This window comes from Acanthaster planci, linkage group LG02, assembly GCF_054643075.1.
Source record: "Acanthaster planci isolate LZ-2023a linkage group LG02, COTS_SCS, whole genome shotgun sequence".
In the NCBI taxonomy this organism is placed as follows: Eukaryota; Metazoa; Echinodermata; class Asteroidea; order Valvatida; family Acanthasteridae; genus Acanthaster; species Acanthaster planci.
In genome coordinates this window covers 34,294,791-34,322,525 of record NC_141778.1, presented here as the reverse complement: position 1 = coordinate 34,322,525, position 27,735 = coordinate 34,294,791, and the positions used below count along the sequence as shown (strand labels likewise).

At 40.8% G+C, this 27,735-nt stretch overlaps 2 protein-coding genes and 1 long non-coding RNA gene across 12 annotated transcripts in view; 1 reads left to right on the top strand and 2 right to left on the bottom strand.

The window, feature by feature from the left end:
• Positions 1 to 2,614, bottom strand: part of aasdhppt (aminoadipate-semialdehyde dehydrogenase-phosphopantetheinyl transferase) — a 120,360-nt gene extending 117,746 nt beyond the window's left edge. For 5 of the 7 annotated variants that reach the window (XR_015424540.1, XR_015424541.1, XR_002598766.2 and 2 more), the window contains exons 1-3: positions 2,521 to 2,596; positions 2,003 to 2,167; positions 905 to 1,139 (exon numbers count right to left, since the gene is read on the bottom strand). Coding sequence is in view for 2 of the 7 variants with exons in the window: in XM_022243242.2 (XP_022098934.2) it covers positions 905 to 1,139; positions 2,003 to 2,149 (382 nt within the window). In the remaining 5 variants the exon portion in view is untranslated. Of the gene's footprint in view, positions 1 to 904; positions 1,140 to 2,002; positions 2,168 to 2,506 lie in introns of all 7 variants that reach the window. The other 2 variants (XM_022243242.2, XM_022243243.2) reach the window with 2 other exon arrangements.
• Positions 2,520 to 27,652, bottom strand: LOC147800166 (uncharacterized). Its single transcript, XR_015424543.1, has 4 exons — positions 27,513 to 27,652; positions 27,059 to 27,159; positions 26,422 to 26,494; positions 2,520 to 2,597 (listed from the first exon to the last, which is right to left on the bottom strand). It is a non-coding gene; the product is annotated as an uncharacterized LOC147800166 (long non-coding RNA).
• Positions 5,802 to 27,735, top strand: part of LOC110983730 (sodium- and chloride-dependent glycine transporter 1-like) — a 39,362-nt gene continuing 17,428 nt past the window's right edge. Inside the window, exons 1-3 of one of the 4 annotated variants that reach the window (XM_022243228.2) lie at positions 5,802 to 6,379; positions 26,932 to 27,007; positions 27,561 to 27,735. In XM_022243228.2, the coding sequence (XP_022098920.1) occupies positions 26,990 to 27,007; positions 27,561 to 27,735 (193 nt within the window). In that variant the 5' untranslated portion in view covers positions 5,802 to 6,379; positions 26,932 to 26,989. Of the gene's footprint in view, positions 6,380 to 17,227; positions 17,399 to 22,037; positions 24,921 to 25,350; positions 26,511 to 26,931; positions 27,008 to 27,560 lie in introns of those variants that run through there. The other 3 variants (XM_022243227.2, XM_022243225.2, XM_087133687.1) reach the window with 3 other exon arrangements.

Genomic DNA, 27,735 nt, shown 5'->3' with positions numbered 1-27,735 from the left:
GGACTGTATTTATTCCACATGAGCACTGGTCAGGGCTCGACCTTAACGCTAGCCCGGGATACAATGGTTAGTAAAAACGGCTGCAGGCTAGTAAAAACCCCTTCCCAACTTGCCCAGCATGCTAGTTAAAATATGCACATGTTCGAATCCCGTATTGTGTGCTGGGACAATGTACATGTACATTGTACTTAGTACCTATCATCAGCATCAACGATAGTTTCTCCAGTAGTCAGTGACCCCTATACATGACCAATATAATTAACATACAATTCGTACTGGGAACCAGATACCAAAAACCGATACTACTTCCATAGACTGGTGCAATCCGGTTTGTAAGTGACTTCCTCATACCACTGATCGCAAGCCCCTCATTGGACAATCATGCCTGGTGAGTGAGTAGGGAACAGGAACCAGTCTACCCACGACCCGCAATCACCCAATGTAATAGCGGTTGATAGAAATGTCTTGGTGGACCAAGACTAATGATGTGACAGCGAGGAGGAAGAATATCCTGACTTCACTACCAGCGGCAGTGATTTCTAGCCAACCATGAACAACTGCTTTCATTGTTTTTTTACACATTTCACGGGCTAGTACAAATCTCTGCGGGCTAGTAAAAATCACAATTTACTAGCCCAGCGGGCTACTGTCGGAAAAAATAAAGGGCAAGCCCTGCTGGTCAATGATAAATACCACAACTCACATTCACTCAGGCGCTGGTCAAGTGGACTTGTGCAATATTTGTGCGTGATGCAACACTTGAGCAACCAGTCACGCCTGCAACATGCTCTTCTCTTTGCATGAGCCATAACCCCACAGCAAACCCAACCCAACGCAACCCAGCCCTGAAGAGAGGAAATAACCTCAATATCTTGTTGTACACGTGTATCACAACTAGACTCACCTCGTGCCTCAACCTTCATGACATCCACCCCACACAGCCACTCAGGCTCAGCAGCCAACACAGTGTAGTCCCCAGCATGTGATGCATTGAAATTAAAATTAGGGAAGAAATCAGGATCTGCGATGTTCTCATTGGTGAGGTAGGGCTTGCCCTTCTCTGTTCTTGCAAGGCTGATCTCTTTCCAGGGGAATGTCAAGGTTTCTGCAACAACTTTTCGGATGAGGAGCCTTCCAACCTTGGCAAAGACACAAGTTTATACAGCAATGCGGCTACATTTGTGAATTTTCACAGAAATATTTTAGAATACTAAAATCATTAATGTGAATGCAGAATGGTATGAATGAAATGAGATTTTGGAGGTGAAAAGAAGATGTATTCACTATTGTGTACTTTTGGAACTTTCTTGGTGGTGTGTGATGCATAAAAGGTTGTTTACCAGCTAATATTTTTAGTACACAAAGACTGAATACTTCAGGTGGCAGAGTAACACTGGCCTACTGAGGTGATCCATTAAATGTTTCTTTACAAAGGGCAAAGCTGAGGGGAAAAAAAGGATGCTCAAGAGATCACATATTTGCTGTATATCACTTCAATACATTAAAAGACAGAACCCTGTTGGTAAGGTAATTACAAAATAGCAGTGAACATGTCAAATTTATACAGTCTTGCGCAACAGCATGAGGGAAAGTTTTTCCCTTTGCGGGGCATTATCAGGCTGTAATGACGTCATGTTGACCACGAGAACACAATGATGTATGGCATTAATATAAAAAATTAGTCGGCAGCAGCTACAGCTATAGTGTGCTACGGCCATTCATCACATATCAGTAGGCCTAGCTAGTTTTAAATTCTCCAATCAAAATGCTTTGCTTAGGACTGGTCCTTTTGCTGTTTCCATGAAGACACCACTGTGCCTGCCACTTTGGTGACAACTTTGTCTGGAAAATGCATTATTCAAAGAAAAAACAACACTGAACAAAATTCAGTGTAAAAAATTGGGGAAGGTATGAAAATTAGCCTGGGCATGGTGGGCAGTGATGTGGATATAATAACAATTAATTTCAAACAGCCTAAGAAGAGCAGCTGTTGACATCTTACCATTGAGGCCTTGCCATCTTTCTTGAAGACAAATTTGCCGATCTTGTCTTTTTCCTCCTGCTGTATACACCTAGATGCCAGAGTCCATTCAGCCTGTGTGGGTTTCCAAGAACCAAAACGGAATGCCCAACGCACGCTCCCCATCATCGACACAAGAAGCTAGGCCTATCCAGTACAAAGATGAAAACAAACAAAAATTTTAAAAAAACAGTTCATTAAAAACAGGTAGAATTCAAGCAGGCTAACCCACACAAGTGTTTGCATTTTGTTCATTAATTTGGCCGTCGACGTTTTGTACATAGGCCTTGTCATACGACACGTGTTTCACGGTTCAAAAAATGCAAGCCAAGCACTCTAACGTTAGGGCCTACAAACAATACACTGCCACTGGCTTTTCTGTTGAATAAATGCGAATTAGACAGTCAAACTTGTTATAAAAACAACAAACACTGACAAAATCTTTAAGAATTTGGGCTCGACAGTTCAAGCAAAGTACATTATTACCACGAAAATTTCACCTTTTGTCAGATCCGGGTTGTCGTCTGCTCGTCCAGTCGACTTTCACAGATTTTGTCCCGCATGCAAAGGGCGCCACCTGTTGAAAGATGGCATTTGCAGGAGTTTTAAAGCGGTAAAATTGCAGGGCGCCCCCGTTTCAGATTTGAATCGGAAACAAAGATCTGGGCCAGGGACGGCTTTTATTATTCACGAAAGGTTGAAATAAAATTTAATTATGCGAGTGGTTTTAAGAACTTTATTGAAATTAGACTCCAGGAAACCACTGTAACAAAACTTACTGGAGATTAAATCGTTTGGCTGACTTCTAGGTGTGGGACACAATTATGTACAGTATATCATCTTTATTAAATATAAAATGAAAAACATACCGCGACAAGTTTCGAAACAATAGTGGACGAAAAGACTTGAAATACAATGCAGCCTTTGTACGTCACAAGAAACACTCTAAAACGAGTTGCCTAGTCCAACTAATTAGGGTGGAGAAAATATTCAGTGGGATGTGAGAACACATCCAGACGTCAGCCAGTTTGAACTGTAATAGGGCCTGAAAGTAAAAGGTCAGGCAGCAAGCTTCCGGAACCCTTGCGCGGTCCGCCTGTGGGGATTTTACATCGGGCCTCTGTATCACGTTCGATCATTTGGGGAAGAATTATTTCTAAATGAATCCATCTCAAGAAATACTCATGTCAGAATTTTCCCTTTGTCCTCCTCAAGTATTTTTTTTGGAAAAGTCACATGGAGATGGGTAACTAACGAATTTCATCAACAACATTTCACTTCCGGAAGTATCGTCCTAGGTCTCCTTGGTCATGCACATTTGTTTCAATTCTCCGTACTTACATGGAAACGAGACTGTACAAATAAACGTTGCAAAGATTTCCCAATCTGCAGTCGATGGGTTCCAGATTTAGTCCAGTTGACCTGACACAGTTCTTGTCAGCAAAGGTTAGAATATACATTAGAATCTTTGATAAAAGCAGATTATTGCTTGAGGTTTATTTCCTCATAAATTACAAAATCCTTACGATATTTTGGTCTATTTTTATTTTGGCTTTACCGAGAGACTAGTATAAAGTATAATTCTGGAAGTGAAGGGTCATTTTTTGGCAGGATATTTCTCTTTTAGGTCAGGTAATTTTTCCGTCTCCATAAATCGATATACTAGCAGACATTTCACCAAAGGCCTTTTTCACGAATACGGTTTTTAAGAAGTAACTTAACGGAAACATATTACAAATTCTAACATTTTTGCGCGTTATTTTTCTTATCCAACTTAAGGGTTCGGGAAGCGCGCCACCAGGGGTCAACTTTCACTGAAAACTCGGCTTTTACAGTCAAAGAATTTTAAAGACAACTTTGATTGTAGCATGTAGTCTCTACTTGGTCGTCTTTGTTGTATCATAGAACAAGTCGTAATCCATCACTGTCCGGTCCCGTGTCTATCACAGCGATTTTGAATTTAATGGTGAACAATAAATGATGTTTTTAAGCAATAATGTCATATAGGTTTGGCTCTAAGAAACTTTTCCCCCAGCATTTCAAACTCACCCAAAAAAACTGAATCTCGTGAGAAATGGTTCGGTAATAGCTCAACCTGAATAGGCCCTAATGTGAAATGCTGGAAAAACCCCGACATATTCTTTGGGCATTTCTTTATTTTTCGCCGTTTGAAAGTTACGAAATTACGAGTGAGTGAATAGTTAAAAAAATGTTTTTACTATTTTCCTAAATATACATTGAATTTTATAAAAAAAGAACGAAATATTGATACTGACTGATCTAAGCAATAAATGAACATAGCAATTATTAACAACCAATTCCCATTCGACCATGAAACACAAAAAGCCCCCGATGCGAAATACGCTCTGTCGTAATCACATTATTTTCCATTTCATTAAAAGCGGCAACACAAGCCCCATGCACGTTGCGGTTTTACAATCGAAGCTGAGGCCTGGTAAATCGGCTGTCTCCCCCGTGTGACGACAGCCAAGCTCAGCGGAAACACCCGTAAGATTCTTGCCACGGGCTAACAACGAAAACAATCCTCGAAACAAATCCCAACATACATGGACTTATTCGGTGTATAATTTAGATTGCCGGATGTGACGTCAGCGGCTTCTCTACCGCTTCCCTCATAACTTCCTCCTACCCTTCGTGATCTACCGCCGCGAACTAATTGTTCACAGCACCGGAGAGTGTGGGTTGGTTCCGTAGTGCCATTATTAAGGGTGTTCTGCATCAAAAGCTTACCGGTAGTAAACCTCAAAATCTGGATTTGGGAATTTGGGGGGGAGATGGGTTACATGTGGAATTCAAGAACAACAAACTTGAGCAGCTTGAAAAGCAATGAAATCAATATAATATAAAATCCGATAGTACTAAGATAATTTTGATCACCACCAGACTTTTTAGTGATGAAATGATCAACAGGGACATTCAGAATCAATAATGAGATATGACGATAAATGAGCAAAGGCGATAAATAAGCAAAAGCACAAAAGAGTCCATCTTTACCTGAAATAGGCTTTAAAATACTTCATCTTTGCCCTAAAACTTGCCATAGCTTGGATGGAAAATCTGACTAAAGGCCAACTGAACTAAATAAATGTTTTATCAACACCGGTTTAAAAACAGTTAATTTGTTTTTCAGCTGCGCACTTAATGAAATCTAATTTTAAAAAGTTCATGTCTCTCATTAAAGTTTGTTTGGAGTACTTGAATGAAATTTGAAGTTGGTTAACTGAAAACCTTCCACTTGCATTTCATCCTGTTTTTTTTTCTGGACTAGTGTGAGATCTACACAATTGTGTATACAGAGGACAGGGATTGCCATGTGGAGAATATGCGCCACAATCATCTTTCTAGGAAGAGGAATGAAGATTTTTTTATCGATGAGAAAACAATGCCAATCATTTTTAAAGAAAATCCCATTTGCCTTCCCGGGCCCCTGGACCCAAAACCTGGGTGCGCTACTATACTGGGTCTATGTTGTCTTCATGGTGCAACCTGAGCCTTGGCATCAGGCCGAAGGTGGTGGAGACAGCGAGTACGTCATTGCGCATGTGTACTCCTTAGAAGCCGTTCGGAAAATTATCGGGTGGGCATTATTTTTGACGAGCGCATACAAAGTAAGATACTTCGAATTCGGAAGGTTGTTGCCTGAATTGATTTTTACCGTAGAGCATTCCGTTTCAGCACCAATAATACGAATCCATTCTGTCCAATGACCGTGATCGATCGCTATTCTGAACACACGTGCCTCGTACGCACACACTTTCCCCGTTGCCATCTAACCGGAGAGATCTGAGCGTACGTCTATACTGTTATGAACCTGGTGCCTCGCTCATCACTAGTGAAGCTCCAGCCCGCATTAAAACGTTAAAAGTGGGGCGTGCTTTTTGCCAAGTTCACTGTATTAAGTGAGTCTGCGCGTTCTACTCTCGTGGCCGAGCCATTTACTTCGCCGCGATTGGTGCGATCGTTCAGCGTTGATACAATCAGTCGGTTAACCGTTCAGCGCTGGAGTATCGTTCCGTGGCTGGTTGACTTACATGACAACCGCCCCAAGTGCCGTAGAACTCACTGGCAATCGCAAAGTCTCTCCCGCCCTTTCAGTTGTTGTGAATAAACACTTCATCTTCTCTGCCTATGATATATTCTCATGTTTGGTGGTGCTGACAGTGATAGCAAAGGAGATCTTGGCGTGGATAGCAGGAGCGGTATAAAGCTTGCGGGGTGCAATCGATAGCCATCGAATCTATGTGGAGTACTTCACTTTCTACAGCTCACATGTAGAATCCTCCAACGAACCCATTTCCTTCGGAATTAATCTAACATCTTGACCGGACTTTGAAGAAGGTAAGTGTAATTTTCAACTTACGACTGCATTTTGACAGCGGTTTGTTCAAGACCACCATTTCTGCCACCGTTTGTGCTCGCTTTTAATCTTTAATAGTGTTCTAACAAAAGAGGAAATGTGAAGGAATCGATGAAAAGGCAAGCTCTACATTTGCAAAGGCTATACCTATATACGGCCAGTCGTTCGTTACTTCAAAGTAATGAAATCATAGGTAGAAATGGAAAGAAGCTAGCTTCCGCAGGCATCCACTTATCCACTCCCATTTTGAATCAAGACTATGATTTTGTCACTTCTCACGGATTTTCAAAGCGTTTAAGCATCTTTCAAAATTGTCAGTAATATCCTCCTTGGGGCCCTCATAATAAGAAGACTCCTAACAAACGGCAATGTTTCCCCAAGTCGATGTTTATTATGAAGGAGGCACCGACGGGGTAACAGGAGAAGATAGGGCCCTTGGAATTGTTTGACTTGCTTTTACATTTCTCAATATCCTAACTGGTTCACTGTGAAAACTGTGGCGTTAATTTAACACCCTGGGTGTTATCAAAGGCTTTGATAACACTAAGGTGTGAACTTAACGATTTAACGATTGGAAAATGGAATTCGGTAAGGACAATAAGGACATGCTGAAGCACTTTTAACGCAAGAATGACACCAGACGTTAATCGACAATGGTATGCTAGAGCTGGAATCATTTGTTCAAATTTGAGGCGTTGATAAGTCAGCGGGACAGTTTTTGCAGTTTCTTATGTATGGACAAGTGTTTACAGCATGTTTAGGTCCAGTAGCGCCAGTTTTTCATACGCTGAAGATATGTTTATTATCGAAAATATCAAATCATACAATATCACACAGAAAGTTTGGTTTGCCAGGTAGTATGCGCACATACTAAGAGGTGATGTAAAGCATCACGTTCTGGCTTTACTGGTCCTCGACCTTGTCTTTCATTTTTTACCACGCAGAAACATTCCATGAATAGCCTAAACCGTGAATAGAGAGACGTATGGCGGGAAAAATGCAATATTATGTGTAAACATGGAACTGGAAAAATGGAAAAATTCCTTCCTTGAGAATAAAAAACAAAATCAGACGCTTTAAAAAGATATAGTGTTCTTGTCAGCTGAGCACAAAAATGTACAGATTTGGTGAAAGATTTACATCCATCACGACAAAGGTTGAAAAAAAACACGCGGTGTGTCGCCCAACTAAATCATAGCTCAAGTCAGGAGGTCAGTTAGATTATGGTTTACGAATTAACTATTCAATTTAGTCAAATACTTGGGATTAAAAAAATCCTGACATAATTTAACAGTTTAACAGAACCACCTGACGACAGAAAGACAGCTTTCTTCATTGCAATAACTCAGAAAACAGGGAAACGATTAAATCCATTCAATGCAAAACATTTCATGTCAAACATGACATATGCTGGAAACCATAATGTACCTCATGCCAGCACTATAAAATAAACTCAACATCAGACACTGCTTGATGCTACAGGTGGAAAACCAACTCCCAAAATGAAATTGGATCAGAGTTTCCGGGGGTAGAGAGAACAGAATGCAAGCTGGAGATGTGACCTTGCGGAAGTTGTATAGCGTTCGCGTGTGACCGCGGCTCCCTAGGGAACTTGACATTATACCGGCCTCGAACCCGACCCTGCCCTCCTGCAGACAATCGCTCACGCTGCCCGCAGGATAGGAGTTCAACGTACATGTATGTTTGCCCGATTTAATTTTGTCTCAAGATGCTCAGCGTGTACTGACGCAGAGAAGTTGTCCCCGCAGTTTGTAGGTTGGGTAAGGAAACCGTACCTCACAAGCTCCAGCCCTAATGTATATCTGACTCCATTACATTGAACACATAAATCACCTAAAAGTCGTTCTTAGAGAAGTAGATTCACAGTGACCCATGACCCACGTGAACTCAAACTACATGTATGTATTTACTGGAATCCCAAGACAAAGAATTCAGTGGTGAGTGTGATCAAGTAATTGCAAACAACATCAAAGTTCAAAAATTAGTTTCAAAAGGCTTTGAGAGAAGCCATGTGGAACTCCCTCTCATGTTGGAGGCACATGCATATATCTACTGACAACATTCCTGGGTGTTCTTATTTCATAGAAAGATAGGGGAATATCATCCGTTTAAGTGTATTTTCAGAAGATCGGCGACTAATATTCTATAGGGCTCAGCAGGGAGACAACGCCAACTGTGATGTTAACATTGTCTCTCACCTAAGACGAAATCTTCATGTAGAATGTAAATTATTTTCCCCGAGCTATCAACACATGGGGAAGAGGTTGAGGGCAGGTCATGTCAAGCTGACTCGTCAGGGACCAGTTGCACTTCAAACAGCAAGACGTCCGTTGCTTGTTGCGTTGCGCCATCGATTGTTTTCACAGTATATCTCATTGCACCTCCCCGCGATGATGTATAGGCGTATGAACAAATTCACCGTACATGTATATCTAGGGCAAGATCGTAATGTTACGAAATTGCCTATAAAGTGGTGTGAGACTGCTAGCAGCTAATGCTTATAAACAATGTTGGGGCAAGCAGAAAGGCCTGTCCAAACTCTGGCGCCTTATTATGTTCCAAATTTAAGACAGAACATCGTGACGGTATTCTGCTTTTCAGTCAAACACTAAGATCTAAACAATGCAAGCTCTAAGACATAAACCCTCAGCTGCATGTATTTTGGCTAAAACGTGCGAAACACTAAGTCTTGTTCGAGAATGTACGCTCAAATCGCCACATTTAGTCGACTGTACATTAGGCTCCACGCATTTCACTCTTTTTTATCATTGACTCAACATTTATTTCCGTTTTGCAATGTATATATCAAGTTATACACAAGTTCAATAAATGAAAGATTTATGACCACAAGAGTGAAAGTTAAATAAGACCATAAGACATTGAAATAAAAGGGGGCCAATACGGAGATATGTTGAGAAGACAAAGTCTTATACAGAAATGCCTTATTAAGACAACAAAAAATAACCAGACAAGGAAGACTGACAACAGATTATACAGAAAAAAGACAATTGCAGTAAAATACAGTCAAAACAAAACAAGGACAAAACAAAACAAAGACAAACCAATAGACTGAGATGTAACAAAAATTGAAATTACCAAACTCTAGAAACGTTAGAAGAACAAAAGAAAGATTTCAATGATAAAAGAGAAAGAGCTACCTCAGATAATCAGAAACTAGGTGTTTTTGTAGTTGATGTTAGAGCATCCTTCTGTAGTTTCTGTTAAAGTATCCCACAGATGACTGGGACTTCATATTACCATCACTACTATTCCAAAGACGGGGTCCAGGGAATCTCACTGTATTCAGGGAATCGGATGTGCGTGCAAAAGGCAAGAACAGATTGAGACGTGATCTACACGTAGTGCTGTGGCTATGCACAGAATGAAATGCGGTAAACTAAGAAGAAAACACTGAAGGAAGTAGGTTGTTAATATGCTTCAACATGAAAATCCCTGTGTGAAGTTTGTTCATATCAGATTAAGTCAATGTATGAAGAGAAGCAAAGAAAGGTGTTGTGTGATCCCAAGGGCGTGAAAGGGTGCATATTCTAATGGGCCGTTTTTGAACATTCTTTAAACGCTGACGTTTTCTCTCTTGCCTTTGGGAACACAAAAGCACTTACAATACAAGCCAGGACGTAATATTTAGGTCTGCGTTATAAAAGGGAGAAATCTATTCACACTGCATTATTTATGCAATGCTACCTTAAAGTTCACCTGCATTTCCCAACCACGTGAAAAACCTGTGTATAATTAATTTTTGCAGGACATTATACTTAATTTCAATGCATGACTGGAAAACGAAATGCATGCGGGTGCAGTGGCATCAAACAGAAATTGATTTTTTTTCATGCTCCATGACCCTTTTGGTCTTTGTGCTTTTTCAAGGACAACACAGTTTTGTCTCAGGAATACAGTTTTAAGTCTTTGGTTATTTATAAATGACTTTTCCATGCTTCAGTATTTTGAAATCTTGAGGCGTTTGAAGATGACGTTGTGCACATTGGATAAAAGAGGGGTTTGAACCAAGAATGCACTTTCGCATATGAACGTTTGACCTGAAGCAGAACTAGGGATATTACACCACAAAAACAATCAATACAGGAGGCTGTAGAAAAAGTTGGATTGGAAAGAGCCTGACTCTTTCCAGTTGTTTTCGATGCTGTTTTCCATGTTTATTAGCCCTCCACTAATACTTGTCGGAGGAGGTGACGAAAGCGAACGGTTGGGTGAACAATTTGCAGATAGGCCCATAAGGTTCTAGCGTTCGCTTGTGACATGACTCGAAAGGACCAAAAGGAATAATGCGAAATTTCTTAATAAAGACTGCAAGCAGCATAACAAAACCTGCAAAACAGTGGTACATGTATTACTACAACGGCAACAACGCCATTTTTCTGAACATTAATTTTTCTTTTCATTCATATATACTCCGAACAGTTTTTATTTGCTTGCGTCCGGGGGAAGTGCCTTGTTTTTCTCTAACACAGTGTTAATTTGTGCGGAGGCATATAATCAAATCATCACACTGCCATGCGTGGTTGTTCTTTTCTTAAACGGTCCGTTCGCCTTACGCGGATCTCACAAACAAGAGTCAACGTAGGTTCGCCTTTTTCGGCAGCAGATTAAATTTAGGCGCGAAAAGAAAGTGATCAAGTTAGGACTCGTGTCAGATGTAATATCGTCGAGTCCAGGATGCAAAGGTGCATTATGCAAGCACCGAGGTAAGGAAGGTTGTTTAAACAGGAAAGAAATCTTCATTTTGGTTTGCCACGCTGGAGGTGTGAGGTTGAATTATCCAAACATGTCAAAGGTGGATGTCATTTTAAGGGCACATTATGTCCTGTCAGCTTTTGCTTGATGACTATGTTTGTGAACAGCTTCATGTAACTTGGGAAAAAAATTACTAATTCAGTACATTTGATTCTCGAAATAATTGTATGAATGTTCCCGAAATCAATCAATTATCCATTTGGGAAATAGTAAAAACCAAATCAAGTCAACACGAAGTAAGTTGATTTGTGTGTTTTTGATGTCCTATGTTGATCGACTTAATCAATTGAATTGTGTACCTTACAGTACCGTCGGGACTATTTATTGGTGTCGTTTGTTTCTAAAACGCTTTATTGTGAGATTTCTTGTCGTGCTATGGTTGCAAACATTCATATTAATTCCCCACACTTCAACGATTTAAAAGTTTTTCATCTTGTAGCTAGAAATAATTGCTTACATTACAATCCAATTAATGTATTCCCTCGTTTGTTGGAGACGTTTTATCGATTGGCCCTCTTTCGCAGTTTTTAAGACAACTCAAATTCTGGCTTAACGGCAATACATTAAGTTTGGTGTAATTAATATGTATTTCCAAGTCAGTGGTTAGATTGGCGCTGTACTTCTGAGTTGACTTTTTTCCAAACAACGTTTTCAGTTCTTTCGAACGTAGCTATAATATCTTAACCTGTAGAGTGTTTTGACAGACTGATTCATTTATAGAATTTCATACCGGTATTGCGTTAATGTTAAGCCCCGTTTTTTAATGACCCTTTTAATTTTGAACTGCTTCTCCCTCTTGGGTTTGACTTTAACATGTTGTATGGATGTATATAGATATTTTTGCTTTTTGTTGTATTTTTTGTAAAGGCATTACAAAAAATACAACAAAAAGCTTTTTGGTTGTTGTTTGAGGGCTGTGTACCTGCTGGCAATAGTGATTAGGTTCACTTTCTCATCGCCTGTCATCTTGCTCTTTTTGTGTATTTTTGTATTGTCCTTTGTGACGACGACAAATAAAATAATCATACTAATAATACCTAAATTGTATGCTGAACGTAAGACGATAAAACTGCAAGCCGACGAGACGATATGTATGGAAGCCCAAAAAATACAAAATTGGTTATTAATTTGCATATTTCTCACCAGCTTCTTGTCCAGCTGAAAGTACGTCTGCATTTTAATTTGTATAACTTACAAATTTAACAAAGGCGTTTCTGTTCCCAGTTATTTAAAAAACAACGAGAAAGATAAAAAGAAAGATAAAAATTTCGCGCATGTAAAACAATGTAAAATTCGACACTTGTAATCAAATGATGCAAACTTTTTAGCATATTCTAACTTCGACAATAAGCTACCATACCATTTAATCCAAGGGCAATCCATGAAACCGAACAGCGCAGTTGTTGTTTGGTTTCAGCGATAAATAGACCACCATTGTCCTCACAATGCCTCCTACACCTTGGATTATCGTCTCGACTAACCCGGATCTTAATATTTTTCCAAGATGGGAGTGTGTCGATTCAGAAAAAAATTCTCCATCGCTACGTATTTGAACTCTTTCATGTGGGCGACACCACTTAGCAATTATTGCAACTTTTATAAAGGGCTCGTCTGACTCAAAAAATTGGGTTAAACTAAAAGACTGCATCGCAGCAGGTAGAGAAAGTTGGCGAGAAATAATTTGATCAAAATGATAGGGCACAAAATAAAAATGAAAATGGCTTCGATTGAAGTCACCTGCAAGGACGTTCGGTAGTAACTGCCATCACCTCTTCTGACGTTTAAGAAAAAGAAATGAATATAGGCCTCCCTTAGTGTATATAATAATATTGTTAAGACATCATTATGTTGTCGGATGTTTAAAGTAGCATGCTCCATTGATATTCTTTACATCACGTACATAAACTCTTCTCACCTGAGGTTGAGAGGAAATATGAACAACATTTGAAGGCTAGAGCTTTAGCACCAAAATCTCGAAGAAGGTTCAGATCTCGAGAGTTGTGGCCGATTCAAAGACTGGGCTCAGCAAATCATGACTTTTTATAACCTGACACCGTTTTTAATAATAGCCAAGTACACAAGAACCTAACTTAATTGGCCATACAATCCAGTTGTCTCCACCAGTGGTGTCACCACTGGAAACAAAGTGATATCTTCACCACAGTTGGGGAAATGACATATCAAGTGTCTTCAATATTGGCTGTACTTAAGCCCAGTCTATCATCACTGCTCACTGTTTCACCACGCAAGACGTCAAGAATTCATTTCGGCATCTTGGTTATATTGGATTTCGAATTTCACACCCCATCTTTAACGGTAAATTTAAACTTGTTAAAGATTGAGTTGTATTTACTCGGACTGCAAATATATAGGAGACGGCAATTGAAATTGCCAACAGTCGTTGACAGGAAACACTAGTTTACTCCATGGCTCCACGAGTTGACGTCACACACGGTGATGCTTGTGATTGGTGCCTGACGCTGGCTTTTTTGTCAACCAGACTGCCTTTGGTCGGAAACGATGTACTGCTTCAATTATGCTTCAGATGTGCAGGATGAAGTTATGTGACCAGGTTTCTGCTGAAGTCACTTTAAGGAAAGGCATGCATTCTACAATCTGCATCAATTGATCTTCTACCATCTGGGGAACGTTACATTCATGGTTTGCTGGCTAAAGTGTCGGAGTAAGTCATCTCTGGCATTTCGAGACAGGACCCAACGTCACTTCTGCCCGTAGGCTGGTTTCGGACCTTGATTCTATCCTCATGATGCACCCAGAGGAAGCATAGGTGACATTTGGTTGTAGAAAATCCTCAGTACAATATTAATGTACTCCGTGTAGTAAGTAACTAATAAAAAACTCGTGTTGTCCTCCTCCGCTTAGTTCACTTCGCTACCTGTGATTGGGAACCAAAACTAATAGCAGTGCTTATGATGCATGACACCTGATTATACGTGTAGCATGTCTATACAGGGAATATCTATGTCTTAATTTGTTTAGTGAAAAAGAAGCCGTTCCGAAAGGGAGCAACGTTAATCATTTCGAGTGTACGTGTACTATTCCCAATTTCACCACGGGTTAGCTTAATCGTGACCTTCTGTCAGGTTTGTAATTAAAACCTGCCAAAAGTGTAAGGTTATTTTAATTTGACAAGGTAGAAACATTATTTAAAGCGAAGGTCAAATAAATTCTGCAATTTACTTTATTATGTGGTCAGAAATTACCTCATAAGCTGATGGTTTAATCTTCCCATAATCATAAACTAAGACTTCGCACCGAATTACTGTAGTTTTGAGATTCTGTGACATCACCTCCTGCCTACCTCACTTCCAGGATATTTCAAAGAGCTTGCCGCTGCATCCATCTACAGCCGGAAATCGGCTTCAGTATTTTGCCCAAGTCACCTTGGCTTCTATCAAGGCCTTTCCCAATATATTTAGGTGGCTGGCTCAACCAATAACGTATTTTCAAGTAGTATGATCCCGTCTGTCTCCTCCCTTTTTTTTTTTTGATTAAGCAAATTCTTGCAATGAGTAAGACCCCCCTCATTAACTGCGCTGTAAAGGTAGGGCTCAAAATGGCGTCCCACGCTGTGCAGAAGTATGATGTAGAGGAAAAGCACATTGTTACCGTCCTTCTTATCATCTGGAAATGGTGCACTCTTTAACACGAGTTAATCTTCGAATGGTATCAATAATAATTTCTGCCATAATTGCGACCAAAAGAAGAACATTGCACTGGAAATGGCCGCCACATGCCACAACGCGGTGAAACGTGCAATGCGCACGCGCAGTTTCCTTGAAGTATGCCGTTGCTCGGGGATGCACCCCAGTAAGTAAATTCCAATAGACCCCAGTGAAATACTTCAAAATTCTGTTAAAAAGAATCAAAACTCTCACAGGTGTTTAGGCTGCACAGAAAACTGATGAGCAAAACGTCGTCTTTAATTTTCCTCACAATTTTGGTGGGTTGACAAATGACTTTTTGAGAAATTCTCACGCAAAGCAGACAACCCCTAAAACGAAGGATATTTCCCTAACAGGAAAAAGTAGCCGTTTGAAAAAGCATCCTCCTGCAAATAGGCCAGATAATGCCTCTTTCGGAACCGATTGCATCCAAACTGCTCCGAATTGGAAGCCCTAGGTCCAGGCCAGAGGTTCAGTGCCATATTTCTTCAATTCTCCAATTCCATGGCCCTCAAGACTCTCTAATAGAATATCTCGAGTGTATAACTTATTAATTAGCTTGTCGGAAATTTGTGGCCTATTTACGGGGGTGCACCCTTCGGGGTCGGCTATACACTCCATATATACCGACCGGCGCTCTCCGCACCATGGAACTTTCCATAAAATGGAATAAAGAATAAAAAAAGGAATAAAGAATGACTTTCCAAAGTGACTCAAGAATTGCCCTCGGCAGAAGTTGGCCGGTAAAAATGACCGCGTAGCTCAGTTAAAGTAACCGAGAGGGAAATTTCCTGGCACTGGACTTAAAATGGGAAAGCAACTTTCGTCTTGGTAAGTTTGACAAAAAAGTCCAGTGAGGACAGGGCTTTATAAGCATGTAATTGTAGAGTGACGGGTCTTGGTCAGTTACTTCATTGTCACTATACTGTGTCGCAAAAACCTACTAATCCAGCGTGTGGAGTTGGGGATGATGCTTTTTGGGAAATCTTGAGCAAGATGGCGCAACCTAAGATTTCGAAGATTTCGAAGTTACCGTGTTAGTATGGCTGATAACAGGTAACATTTGTGAGACAAACACGAACCTCTAGTTACTGTCCGTTGTTTGTGTCCAACATCTAACTTTCTCATGAACTTGGCTCCTTCATACAAGCCTGTCAGATTTGATTTGGTAGTGAAAGCGTCACCCTTGATGAAACCAATCTGGCGTTCACGGACACACCGTAACATCAAATCTGCGGATGTTCAAGCGCTTGGGTAACTAAAGGCAAATAAGCACCCCCAACACACACTGAACTGCACGCATAACATCAGTGGCAACAACAAATTTAAATATCGTCATTGTCATCGCTAAGACCATCATTTCTAACGTCACGACGGTTACTGGTGGCGTCATGTTGGCTGATGGCATCGAGGTTTGAGAAAATAGCGTGCATATGTCAATTCAACACACACCCATGAACCAGTCATCATTCACGCATAAGAAGTAGGCCTACTACATTAAAAAAGAGACATTAAAGTAACATTCTATGGCTGTAATGTGTTAAGTGCAACATGATGTTTGGTATCAAACACACATTGCCTCCTTTTACAGATCGTCATCACACCATTCACAGCAGTTGTTGGTGTTTCTGTTTATAACATCGGGAAATTACGTAAATCAGCATTGAGATGAAACTCAGCCATTTTGTTTAACTATGAATGCACAAGACAGGCATACTAGGTCCAATGCGGTGGTGTGTTGCCTGGAATTTTCATTTTCAAATGACTGCAGCACCAAAACCCTTATGTTGGATTGAGTTCAAGCTACACAGCACAAGACACTGCGTGCAAAGGTCATCAACGAAGTTTAAGGGCTCTAGGTCACCCATAGAGCTATATATATTATGTTGTCAACGCACTTTGTTAAAAAACCTACTATTCCACTCATGCATGACAAGCACTGCATTCAAAGTCACCGTCTATATTGCCATCCTTACCATCACCCTTGAACCACTATACGTACTACCCTACTACTACAACTAAGCGTAAAGTCTTGTGTTTTGTGCTGGGTTGTGTAAAGACCCGTAATCGGTAAAATCCTTGGGTTACAAATACATGTATAGTCAATTAGCCCTTGGAATTTTGGAGTTTCCAAACTGAGTAACTATTAATACATTTAGATTTATTCTGTATTTGAGAGCGACCTCTACACCGCATTTTCATGTTTTGCGTACTTGACTATTGAGTAAAATGATCGTTAAAGAAAATCCCCCCAACAGAATATTCATGCTATCAAGTGGTTACCGCAAAATTTATCGGTGCGTATGCATTTTAATCAGCAAGAAAATCTGCGTGCAGACCGAGGCCAAATAAATGGGAAGAGGGATATGTCGCGCCGCTTTGGGTGACCGGCGCTCAGAGAAGGGGAAATGATTTCGGGGGAAAGAGGTAATTGATGGATTGGGAGCGTAGTAAGTGCAAGGCAGCAGAGAGACTCCTTGTCACACGGATGAAAGGATGGATGTTGGGAAACAAGACAAGGTGGGTGGATATGGTTGTGCAAGACAACATTCAGAGTTTTGTTTGGGAAGTAGAAGGACTAAAATTTATCAGTGGAATGTGTATTCGTTTGTGAGTCCTGGATAACGTGATTAGTGCTTCGGCAGTATTCTCCCTCAGGTCTTAACTTTGAATTGGAAGCCAGGTTTGGTTCATGGGAATTAGTGCCATTGGTTCAGGATGTAATCCACTCGATTTGTTCAGTCTGTTCGAGTTGGTCCATAACCTTGAAGTTTTTCCATATGTTTCAATACGGAGTGCATATGCCCACACGTTATTAATAAAAAGTTCCAGAAAATCCTTGACATGCCACTTCTTACCGTCGGGAACTTTCAATATTCAACAAGGACTTTCAGTATTGAACAAGGACTTCAGAAGTTTGAATAATATACGCTTCAATTCAATCATTCAATCAGCCTCACACATAAACCCCGATTGCAGAACTTCAACTCATGCAAGCTGGAATTGCAATAGAGGGTCCTTACTGGGTCGAGCAAAATTTGAACTCTAATTTTCCCAGTTCATATTTATAACTTTGCAGTTGAGGTGTTCCCTTTAACAGAACTTATCAAGCGTAAAAGGCAATCCAAAGCTATGATCGTATCAATACAAGGTGATATCGGTACGTTAAATTTCTACAATTAAAGACAACCTGTTGAATCTGCTGAACTGTAGGCATGATATACACAGACGAGTAGAATGTTATGATTCAGAAAAGAAGAGTTCTTTAGCAAGCAAGCATTTACCTGCAGCAGCAGGCAGGGTGTTGAGGAGGGACCACAAACCACTAGAACCTTCTGCTATGTCAGAATTCAGAATTGGTATCCCTCTCCTGCCCTGGCGATCTACCATGTGTCGCGGTGATCACAAAATAAATAACAGCGTGCCTATTCTCAGGATGCTGGTTTACCGCGAGGTGAGTCGGAATTTCATTACCATCTTCCTTACCGACTCCTTTGGGTGCATAAGGGGAATGAATCAGTAGAACAGGAGCGATATACATGTACAAAAGGAACATTCTGGAAAACAGCTTGAAAACATCGAATATGTGCAATTTTCAATACGCATTATTTTTTTAGCAGCAAGCCGTATCCCCAAAATGTAAATACGTTCCATGGGTAATTGTTAGCACCTCACATTATGCCCCGCCGGGTGTGAAATCAAATTTCGATTTACGTTTTGTCTTTTTTTTTGGTTTGTTTCGTTTTTTTGTTTTAGACCGGTCGCTAAAAATGCCGCGGTGCATGACTTGGTGACGTCGCGGTTAATGAAGTTACTCGCGCCCGTCTTGGCTGGTCATGTTTGCTCTGATCAGTTTTCGCCCGAGGCCGTCACATCTTCAAACGGCATGGACCGTGCAAGCGCGATCGTTGGGAAATCTTGACGTCGCTTAATTCTTCACGGGTCTTGGCAGAAAAGACGGTTGAAACAGACTTGAGACGATGGTTGTTTTATAGAGAGATGATGTTGATGTATTATCTTTGTAATTGACAACTCAAGCAGGACAGCCTGACCGTAGATAATTCTAGCAGTGATTGGTTAATATGATTAGTGCTGTAGGGTTAAGTCAGTGTCAGCAAGTCCAAAAGAGCAGGATTTACAAAGATTCATGAATGCTACCCCCAAAAACTGTTGACACCAATCATGTCAAAAGTGCTTTCTTCTCTCAGACAAAGACACGCCATCCACATATTTAATATTCTCTTTACAACAGTTTTAAATACACGTGATAAATAAATGATATTTCTTCAAGTTCATCAAAAAATTAAACTATAACCCTTTTTGGAAAAAAACCCATTAAAAAATGTCAGCTTGTAACTTCCCCAAGAAAATCCATGAGGAATTTTGGAATTTGTAAGAGGAAGAAGTGAAGAGAAAAGAAAACTGAGGAGAAAAGAGGAAAGTATGGGGAGGAAAGCTGATTAAATTTTGAGAAAGCAAGAACTCCAATGTAATGAACACATTCTTTAGGAAGAATCCAGATCGAAAAAGGACGTGGAAGCGTCCAAACGGAGAAACAGAATGATATACATGCAGACTTTATAGCGTACAGTGAAAGATGTCATAGTTATTTCACAGTTCAGCGCTGGAAGCGATCATCGTCTAATTATAGAGCACTAACCAAGAGTAACATGAGACTGGATAAAGCTAATTAAGTCACAATGAGAAAGCCACGAGCCGATTTTAAAACCCCTAAGCAAAAGAAGGATAAATGCCATCAAGAACAGATATCAAGTGCTAAATAACGAACTGGAAAACAATAATGAAAATTCCCAGTGTCAGGTGATAGACATCAACAAAGACACTGCACTGTAGGTAATGGCGAGAAATAGACAAGCTAAAGAAGAAAGCTGTCACAGGAAAATTCCAGTTTATAAAGAAAAAGAGGAAAATGGAAGAAAGAAGCACAAAAAAGTGTCATATGCAGAAACCTGTTTAAAGACCATTAGGAAGAGAATGGAAGACGAAATACAGAGATTCGTGCATGCAAAGATCGAGCAAGCTATGCTGACAAACAAAAGCTTCAAACGAGTTAGAAGAACTCGTCTCAGGGAAATCACAAATTATTGCTTTGAAGTCAACCAAACCAGATGACGAAGATGAAATTCCAGACATAGCGATCAAATAAGGTATGCATTGAAAGAAATGAAAACGGGAAAGGCATCAGGTGGAGATGAAGTGCTCATCTAGTTCTTCAAGGAAGGAGGGATCGAGTTTGTAAGCGACTGGCAGATCTCTTCACGGAGTGCATGAAGTCAAATACAATCCCTAGCAGCTGGGGAAATGCCAACATTATACCTGTACACAGGAATGGTGACATTGATCTGCCTCCTGTCTATTAATTAAACCTGCATGTATAATTAGCAATTAAAGTGCTCACATCATTCCATTTTTAGACTTCAACCAACCATGGGAACGGGCGGGGTTGCTTCATCCACGATACTTAAACAGCTGACAAATGCATTTATAATTTTAACAGTTGGCAAATATGAAAAACAACCAACTCTCAGGAGAACCGAAGCTGAATGTGTGCTTTCAGGTACTAAAGTGGCACCACGAAGAGCAAGATGCCATCATGCCTGAGCATTTGACCAGTGTGTCATACCAGTAATGAATCATGGAGCGGAGACGCGGACGATAACAAAACACATGGAACAGAAGCTTAGAACAACACCAAGAGCTATGGAAGGTGTGTGTTGGGAATTACTGAAAAGGACAGGAGAACTTGTTACTGGATAAGAGAGCAAGCGGAACATGAGAAGAAAAAATGGAGGTGGGCAAGGCGTACGGCCCGAACTAATAACAACAGATGGACAAAACCGTGCACAGAATGGCAACCAAGGGAGAGGCTCCTTGCTCATTCATGAAGGCTTCACGTCACTGAACTCTGTGAAACGGTCGCCCGTGACACTAGCAAAAAGGCCGCTGTAAACTCTATGCCATGGGTGTTTGAAGACTCTCAAATGTTCCTTTCAATAACGCAGCTTCACCCATTTTGTTAAATCTGCTTTAAATTTAAATTTACTCGATGCATTTGTGAGATGTATCATCTTTTTTAATAATCTAATATAAGAGAATGTGGGGTTTGCAATTCACACAAATTTTCTACCACTGAATTAAGAAGTAAAAACGTAAAAGTAAAGCAAACAAATTTAGAAAACCGTTAGCCTAATTTTATGTATATAGATGCATACCAATTTGAATGACGTAAATTATCATATCTGCTATATACTTTGACGTATTTCGCGAACTACACACGGTATTATGGCCACACGTCACTGATTGTATGTTAACATGGCCTTATACAGTGGAAACGATCTCCTATACCCAGTTTTGGGTAGAAAACGGGGTGTTGGCTGGGACGCTCGTGACGAAGATTTTTGACGCAGTCATGGGAGCCAAATGTTCCTACATTACATGAAATTAAATCAAGACCCAGTGCCTGATATGCCGTCATTCCTCTAGGAACGGAAAACTAGCAGACACCGCCATAGGCAAGGAAAAACAGCTCTTGTTGAATTCTACATTGAAAGAAATGGGTTCCCTCGTGCGAAACAACCTTGCCAGTCCTACTTGTCATGATTCCTGCATGAGACACGAAGGATATTGAACAACGACGTTTGTGAGCCCAGCATATAACTGCCATAGGCTCGCTAACCACCATCCCGCAGCCTCTCTATTATTACGTCCGCGATTGCTTCCAACAAGTCGAGTGAAAGCCTATCAGTAATACATTCTCAATATACTCTTAAGCAAGAGGTAGCAATTGGAATTCCCTTAAAGTGGGCTCAGATGTTTTTAACTGGATGGAGATGGGGGGTCCTCTGGTTCCGACCTTGACTGGTTGATTTATAGGACCACTCTTTGAGATGAGCTGCAACGAGACTGCCACTATTTTGCGTGGCGTTATTTGTCTAAAAATGCTTGCTGTTACCATGGAGCTATTATACACAAGGAGTAAGCACATACAGAAATCAAAAGGGTCAATGATGGCCACCGCCAGCACTGCACGTGCTGCAAGGACAAAACAAATTACGCGCCGCTTGGAATGCTGGGGTTGCATTTGCAAAGGATTGTGGGTACAGCGCATGCGTGTCCGTAACACTTCCGGATGTTCAGCATGGCCGCCCTGAGACGGAAACCACCGTCATCAGAGACTTAAATTTCGATAATTTTAGTGATTGTTCTTAGATTTCAATGATAATGAAAGTCTGGTTGCGTCTTTACCTGCCGAAAAATCTCTCTTAACAATAAACAAAATTACTAACTAACACAAATTCTCCAAAAATACGCGACAAGAAAACTGACAGAATGTAGCTGGTTCCGAGGAAAATAAAAAAAAAACACACAAAAACATGGAAAGATTCGCTGTCCTTCCTGTCATTGGCCACATTTGGCCAGGCATGAAACCTCGCAACATTGTCAAATGCATTCCTGCGGCATGTTTCCACCTTTTTTTAACCGTAGAAACCACTAGGATTGAGGCTTATGATATAAAATCGCAGTTCACATTGTGGGTATTTGTTCTCTTCCGCCGCAACCGCAAAATGTCATAACTGACTCTAAAAATGCCCGACGTTTGCCAAATAACCACCCGCCGATATGGAATTTTCGAGCATATCTGTGAGGATCACTCGCTAACTCCTGAGGACTGCTGAAGAGAACTGCACATCTTCTTCGTGCATCTTTTCCACCATTTATTTACTCCAGTAAAAAACGGTGAGTCTGTGGGTTACCAGCTCCTCGGCGGTGGCGATAACTGTGTACAAAGAATGTAGGGTCTTCACTGGGGCAGGTAACCACGATATGGAGCCGATTGGAACGGTTAATCGGATTACGGTCTGTCGGGACTTCGTTCTTAACTCCTTGTGTTTAATTAATAGCTCCATGATGTTATCAAAAACAGATAACAAGTACTAAATAACGAACTGGAAAACAATAATGAAGATTCCCGATGTCAGGTGATAGACAGTAACAAAGAAACCGCACTCTAGGTAACGGCGAGAAATAGACACGCTAAAGAAGAAAGCTGTTACAGGATTCATGATCCAGTTGATAAAGAAAAGGCGGGAAATGAATGGAGGAAGCGCCAGAAAGTGTATATGCAGCTGTATAAAGACCACCAGGAAGAGAATGGAAGAGGAAATACAGAGATTCATGCATGCAAACAATCGAGCCAGCTACGCTGACAAACAAAAGCTTCAAACGAGTTAAAAGAACTCGTCTCAGGGAAATCACAAATTATTGCTTTGAAGTCTCGTTGTGGAGTCATATATTACAGAGAAGAGATTATTCCCAGAGTAGAAAAATTCTACAAGAATTTATCCCCAAGCAAGAAACTTAAGGGTCCCAGAAATCAAACCACATGACAAAGATGAAGTTCCAGACACAGCGATCAAAGACATTGTTCACTAAAGCCTTCAAAATTCAAATTCTGTGCAAGTTAGTCCATGCCATTCCAAGTATGAGGCATACACGTCTTCATTTAATAATATGTGAATGTGACTGTCAAGACATATATGCAATATTATGGGGCGTTTTCAGTTGTTATAATGTACTCTATATATGTAAGTCACCAAACTGAGGCCAGGTTTAGTTCTGTTCAGGGTGCTTAACCCTCTGTCAAACATATTAAGGTTAAGGGCAGGAAGCAACAGGATTTGTTGGTCATGCCATATGGTCATGCAGTGTTCTGTTGGGATCGTGTCCCGGAATGTTATGTCTGGTTCAGTATTCCTAAGGCATATTTTCTCGACGTATACTGGGTCACGAGGCCATCAACCTGTGCCCTCGCGAGTATCAAAACACATGTGAGCAATTTTCTTGTAACAGTTGATTTGTAAAAACGGACAAAAGTGTTGTTGAAGGTGGCCATATCAGTCAATGGAATAACATTCAAAGGAACACGTCTCGATTTTCTTCCGTTTGTATCCAATGACAACGATGGCCAGATGTTTCTGATTTACAGCACAAAGACAAGGCAGCAATAAACAGAAATTCTCAAATGACTCCGTGTTTCATTGAGACACCCGAAAACGATTTAAGTATAGTCGACACATTGCGAAGCTACAGCAGATTTCGACCTACGGAATATGAATTCTAAATTTTGGGGATTTTGTTCTAAAATGTCCATGTCACCCATATTGTACAACAATATAGACAGAGAGAACCGCAATGAAGAAAATCGATGAACCGACACGTTCTTTGCTGTTTATAGTGTTCCGTTCGAAACACTTCACAGTCACTTAGCAATCATCGATTCTTCAACGTGTATTGGGGAGAAATGCTCCTGAAATACAATCAGCTGAGGTCACAGTATCGACGGAACAAATCCAAAGTGCTTATGTTATTATCAGGAACAAAAGAACCCCTTCGCGTCCATCATTCAAAATTGATGAAGTGACCTGGGGTGAAGTTTGCACAGAAGTCTTGTCGATGAAAAATACGAGTACATTTGTATTGTGAGTTGGAAAGCCGAAGAGGACACTTCTACAATGAGCGGTGAGGTGGATGATGCACAAGTCATGGCCGAGGAGGAAGAGAAAGAAATCGAGCAATCAGAGCAAAGATCAGAGCAGGCACGTGTGACTTTGGGAGAAGAGATAATAGAGGAAGAACAAGAAGAAGCAGTTCAAAGATTAGTGGAAGAGGAAAGGGTCAGTCAAGCCATGCAAGGAACAAGTAACCAGGCTTTCGAGGAGGTCGGTCGCGATGAGCAACTTCCGAGAGACGGAGCGGACGTCAGCGAGTCCCTCGAGGGGGACCAGCACCTTCAACTCCGTAGGAAGTCCACCCTCAGCGGGTCGGTAGAAAGCATGTTGGAAAAATCTGGCATGATGGAACATGCAGAAAAGTTGGAGTCGAATGGATATGACAGCATGCAGACACTACGTCTTGCCAACAAGGAAGACCTCATGGCAAGCGGGTTGAGGCGAGGCCACGCCAGCCTCGTGGTTCATCTTACGGCAGGACGACTTGAAAGATTGAAGAGGGAGAAAAAAGAGTAAGTTCTGTGTACGAATGGGACGAATCACGCCAAGACTGACATTTTCTTTCTGGCTCTGTCGATGTGTTGGCCTGGATGGCGTGTATTGCACCATTAATGCGATGAATATATTAACGACAACCTATTTCCCGCTCCGAGATCTTTCACATTGCATTTTTGCAGAAATTTCCATGGAACCCTGTCAGAAGTTGCGGATGTCTTGTCATTTACAACCGCCGGAACACACTAAGTTTTAAAACAATACATCATAATATAATTTTACGGCTTTGATGTGCCGTTCTTCGGTTGCTGTAAGTCAAAGAACTATGACCTTCTTCACCTGCAGTTAACCAAGAGAAATCAGCCATTATTATTTCTAGGTGTGGAGCCTTGATAAGGATCCCGATTTTTCTCCTTGAAACAAATTCGATTTAAACGGCAGATTCATCTCTCCCAAATCCGTATAGGTAACTATGAATGACTGGTTCGAACAAGGGACTGCTTTAATTACAACATTGCTAAATTTATGCATAAAAATGGAAACAAACGGATGTAAATTTGAATTGTCAGAAAATTTAAAACAGCACTTTCCGTGGTTTGAAATATAAAATCTACGTGTGAACTGTTTTGTTATAAACCAATATGAGTCAAAAAAATAAACCTAGCCGATAGAAGCATACCGGGGACAAAATCATATAGAAGCATACCGGTTGGCGCTTACAGAAGACATTCATCGGTCAGACGTCAACATCTGATAAACCGTTTTATGCGATAATGTCAAATCATGACTGGTTTAGGCCACGAACTAAGGGTAGTTTTATTATTACGACCCGGAAGTACAGTTATGCTGCAATTCAAGGTGCACATCAGTCTGTGGAAATGAACCAATCTTTAAGGTAGGAAAAATCAGTCAGAAGAAATGTCTGGGATTTTTCTTTTTATTCTTACAGTAACAACAGTTTCGCTTGTGTAAGTCGACGACACCTAAATGCACAGAGCTACAGCAAAATATGGAAAGAAATTCCTTGGCTTTGTGCCAACTTGGTTCCGCCGTACAGTTGCATACTAATACAAAATTTTTATGTGGCATATGTCAGTATTAACATATTTGAGTAACATTTGCACGCTTCATGCGAGGCGGAGTCTTACCATTTCAAGGTGAGTACAAGTTTCAAAAGCCAACTTCATCATATGCTAGAGATATGGCAATTTTAAAAAAGTGAAAGGCAGAACGCACGTCACCGATAACGGTGTTTGTGACAGCCCTTACGTAAGTCGTGGTTAAAATTCTTCAAAACTCTCCAAAGCTTCATTAACAACCAAAAAAAAATTTTTTTTTAAAGTCACCACTTCAGATTTCTTTAATTGGAAATTTTGGTCGAGCATTCGCTTCAGAAAACTAAAATGCTCATTTTGCCCCACTGGACTCATTACCTGCAAACGTTTAAGGTTCCATATGGGCCAAGTCACAGGTTTTCAGGTTCCCAGGGATGTCGGTACAAAAAGAACACTGCCTTACCCTCCAGTCGTCTTGCATTGAACACCTAAAAGGTGGTATACAATCGATAGTCTTGAATAGTCCAGCGGGGGATCTGCAGAGGATAAACAGTAAGTAAACCTGTTAGTCAATAAACTGTGGAAGTTTTCATCGGTCTTGTGATGGTTCTTTTTCTACACGTGATGAACAGTAAGGTTTTATGAGTCATATGCGACTTAATCTATGAACAGGTCAGGTCCCACAGTCGGCATTTTGCGAGGACAACTTATTTGTATGTTCAACTGTGTGCCACGTTAATGCCCTTGATACAACGGTACAAAAGCTCTGGACTTTAAACTGATTTAACATTATCAAAGCTCTTGTGTGTTGACAAGCCACGCGTTGGTCCAAAAGTATAAAGTAAGGACTATTACTTCTAAGGTTATTGATTAGATTTGTGTACGGCACATGTTCAACTTGCTTCGATACACTACACCTGTGTTAGAAGTGCTTTTACCCCGCCTTTCCTGGTATTGTTTGCGTTTCTCGCAGAGGAGGGGAATTCGGTGAAGATATTCAAACGGAAGACTTTTCGAACGAGGAAGAAGATATGGACAAAGAAAAGAAGGTATAGAAATGGAGATTTATTTTGCACATGGCGTGCATGCTTTCGCGGTACCTCCAACTGAAGAAAGTGCTGCACTTTCAGTCCACATATAGGGCCTACCGGTACGTCGTGTGTGCGGCGGAGGGGGGGGGGGCGAAGCGGGCACTTGTTCACTGCGGAAAAAGGGAAAAGGCTAAAAAAAAACTAAAAAGAGACATAAATGCGAAAGATATAACAAAAAGGTGAAAGGGGATGAAAATCACAAGCTTACTTTTACAAAATCGAAGGTGGCCCCTTCCAGTGGTTCATTAATGATTGCTTTGCTCCCCCCCCTTCCAAAATTTTTCCCTGGGAAAAATTGCTTTACCCCTGACCTACACACATCAGTAAACACGTAACATTATTTGTTTGGTCTGCTCCAGTGTTTTTTTTTGGTTTGAGAAAAAATGTCAAAGGCAAGGCGCTAACTTATTGGTATTTTAATCATGAACAACTTAGATGTGTTTAGAAAACTTGAGATGCTCACATGAATGGCATGCTCATAACATCAGCCTTTTTGTGTTTCAATGCACAGCTGAGTGGAAATGGCTATGAGGTCATCGCAGTTGACACTGTGACCACCACTAACCCAGTAATTGAGAGAGGTAACTGGGGTCGTCAGCTGGATTATATTCTGTCCTGTGTGGGCTATGCTGTTGGACTAGGCAATATCTGGCGCTTCCCCTATCTCTGCTACAGACACGGTGGAG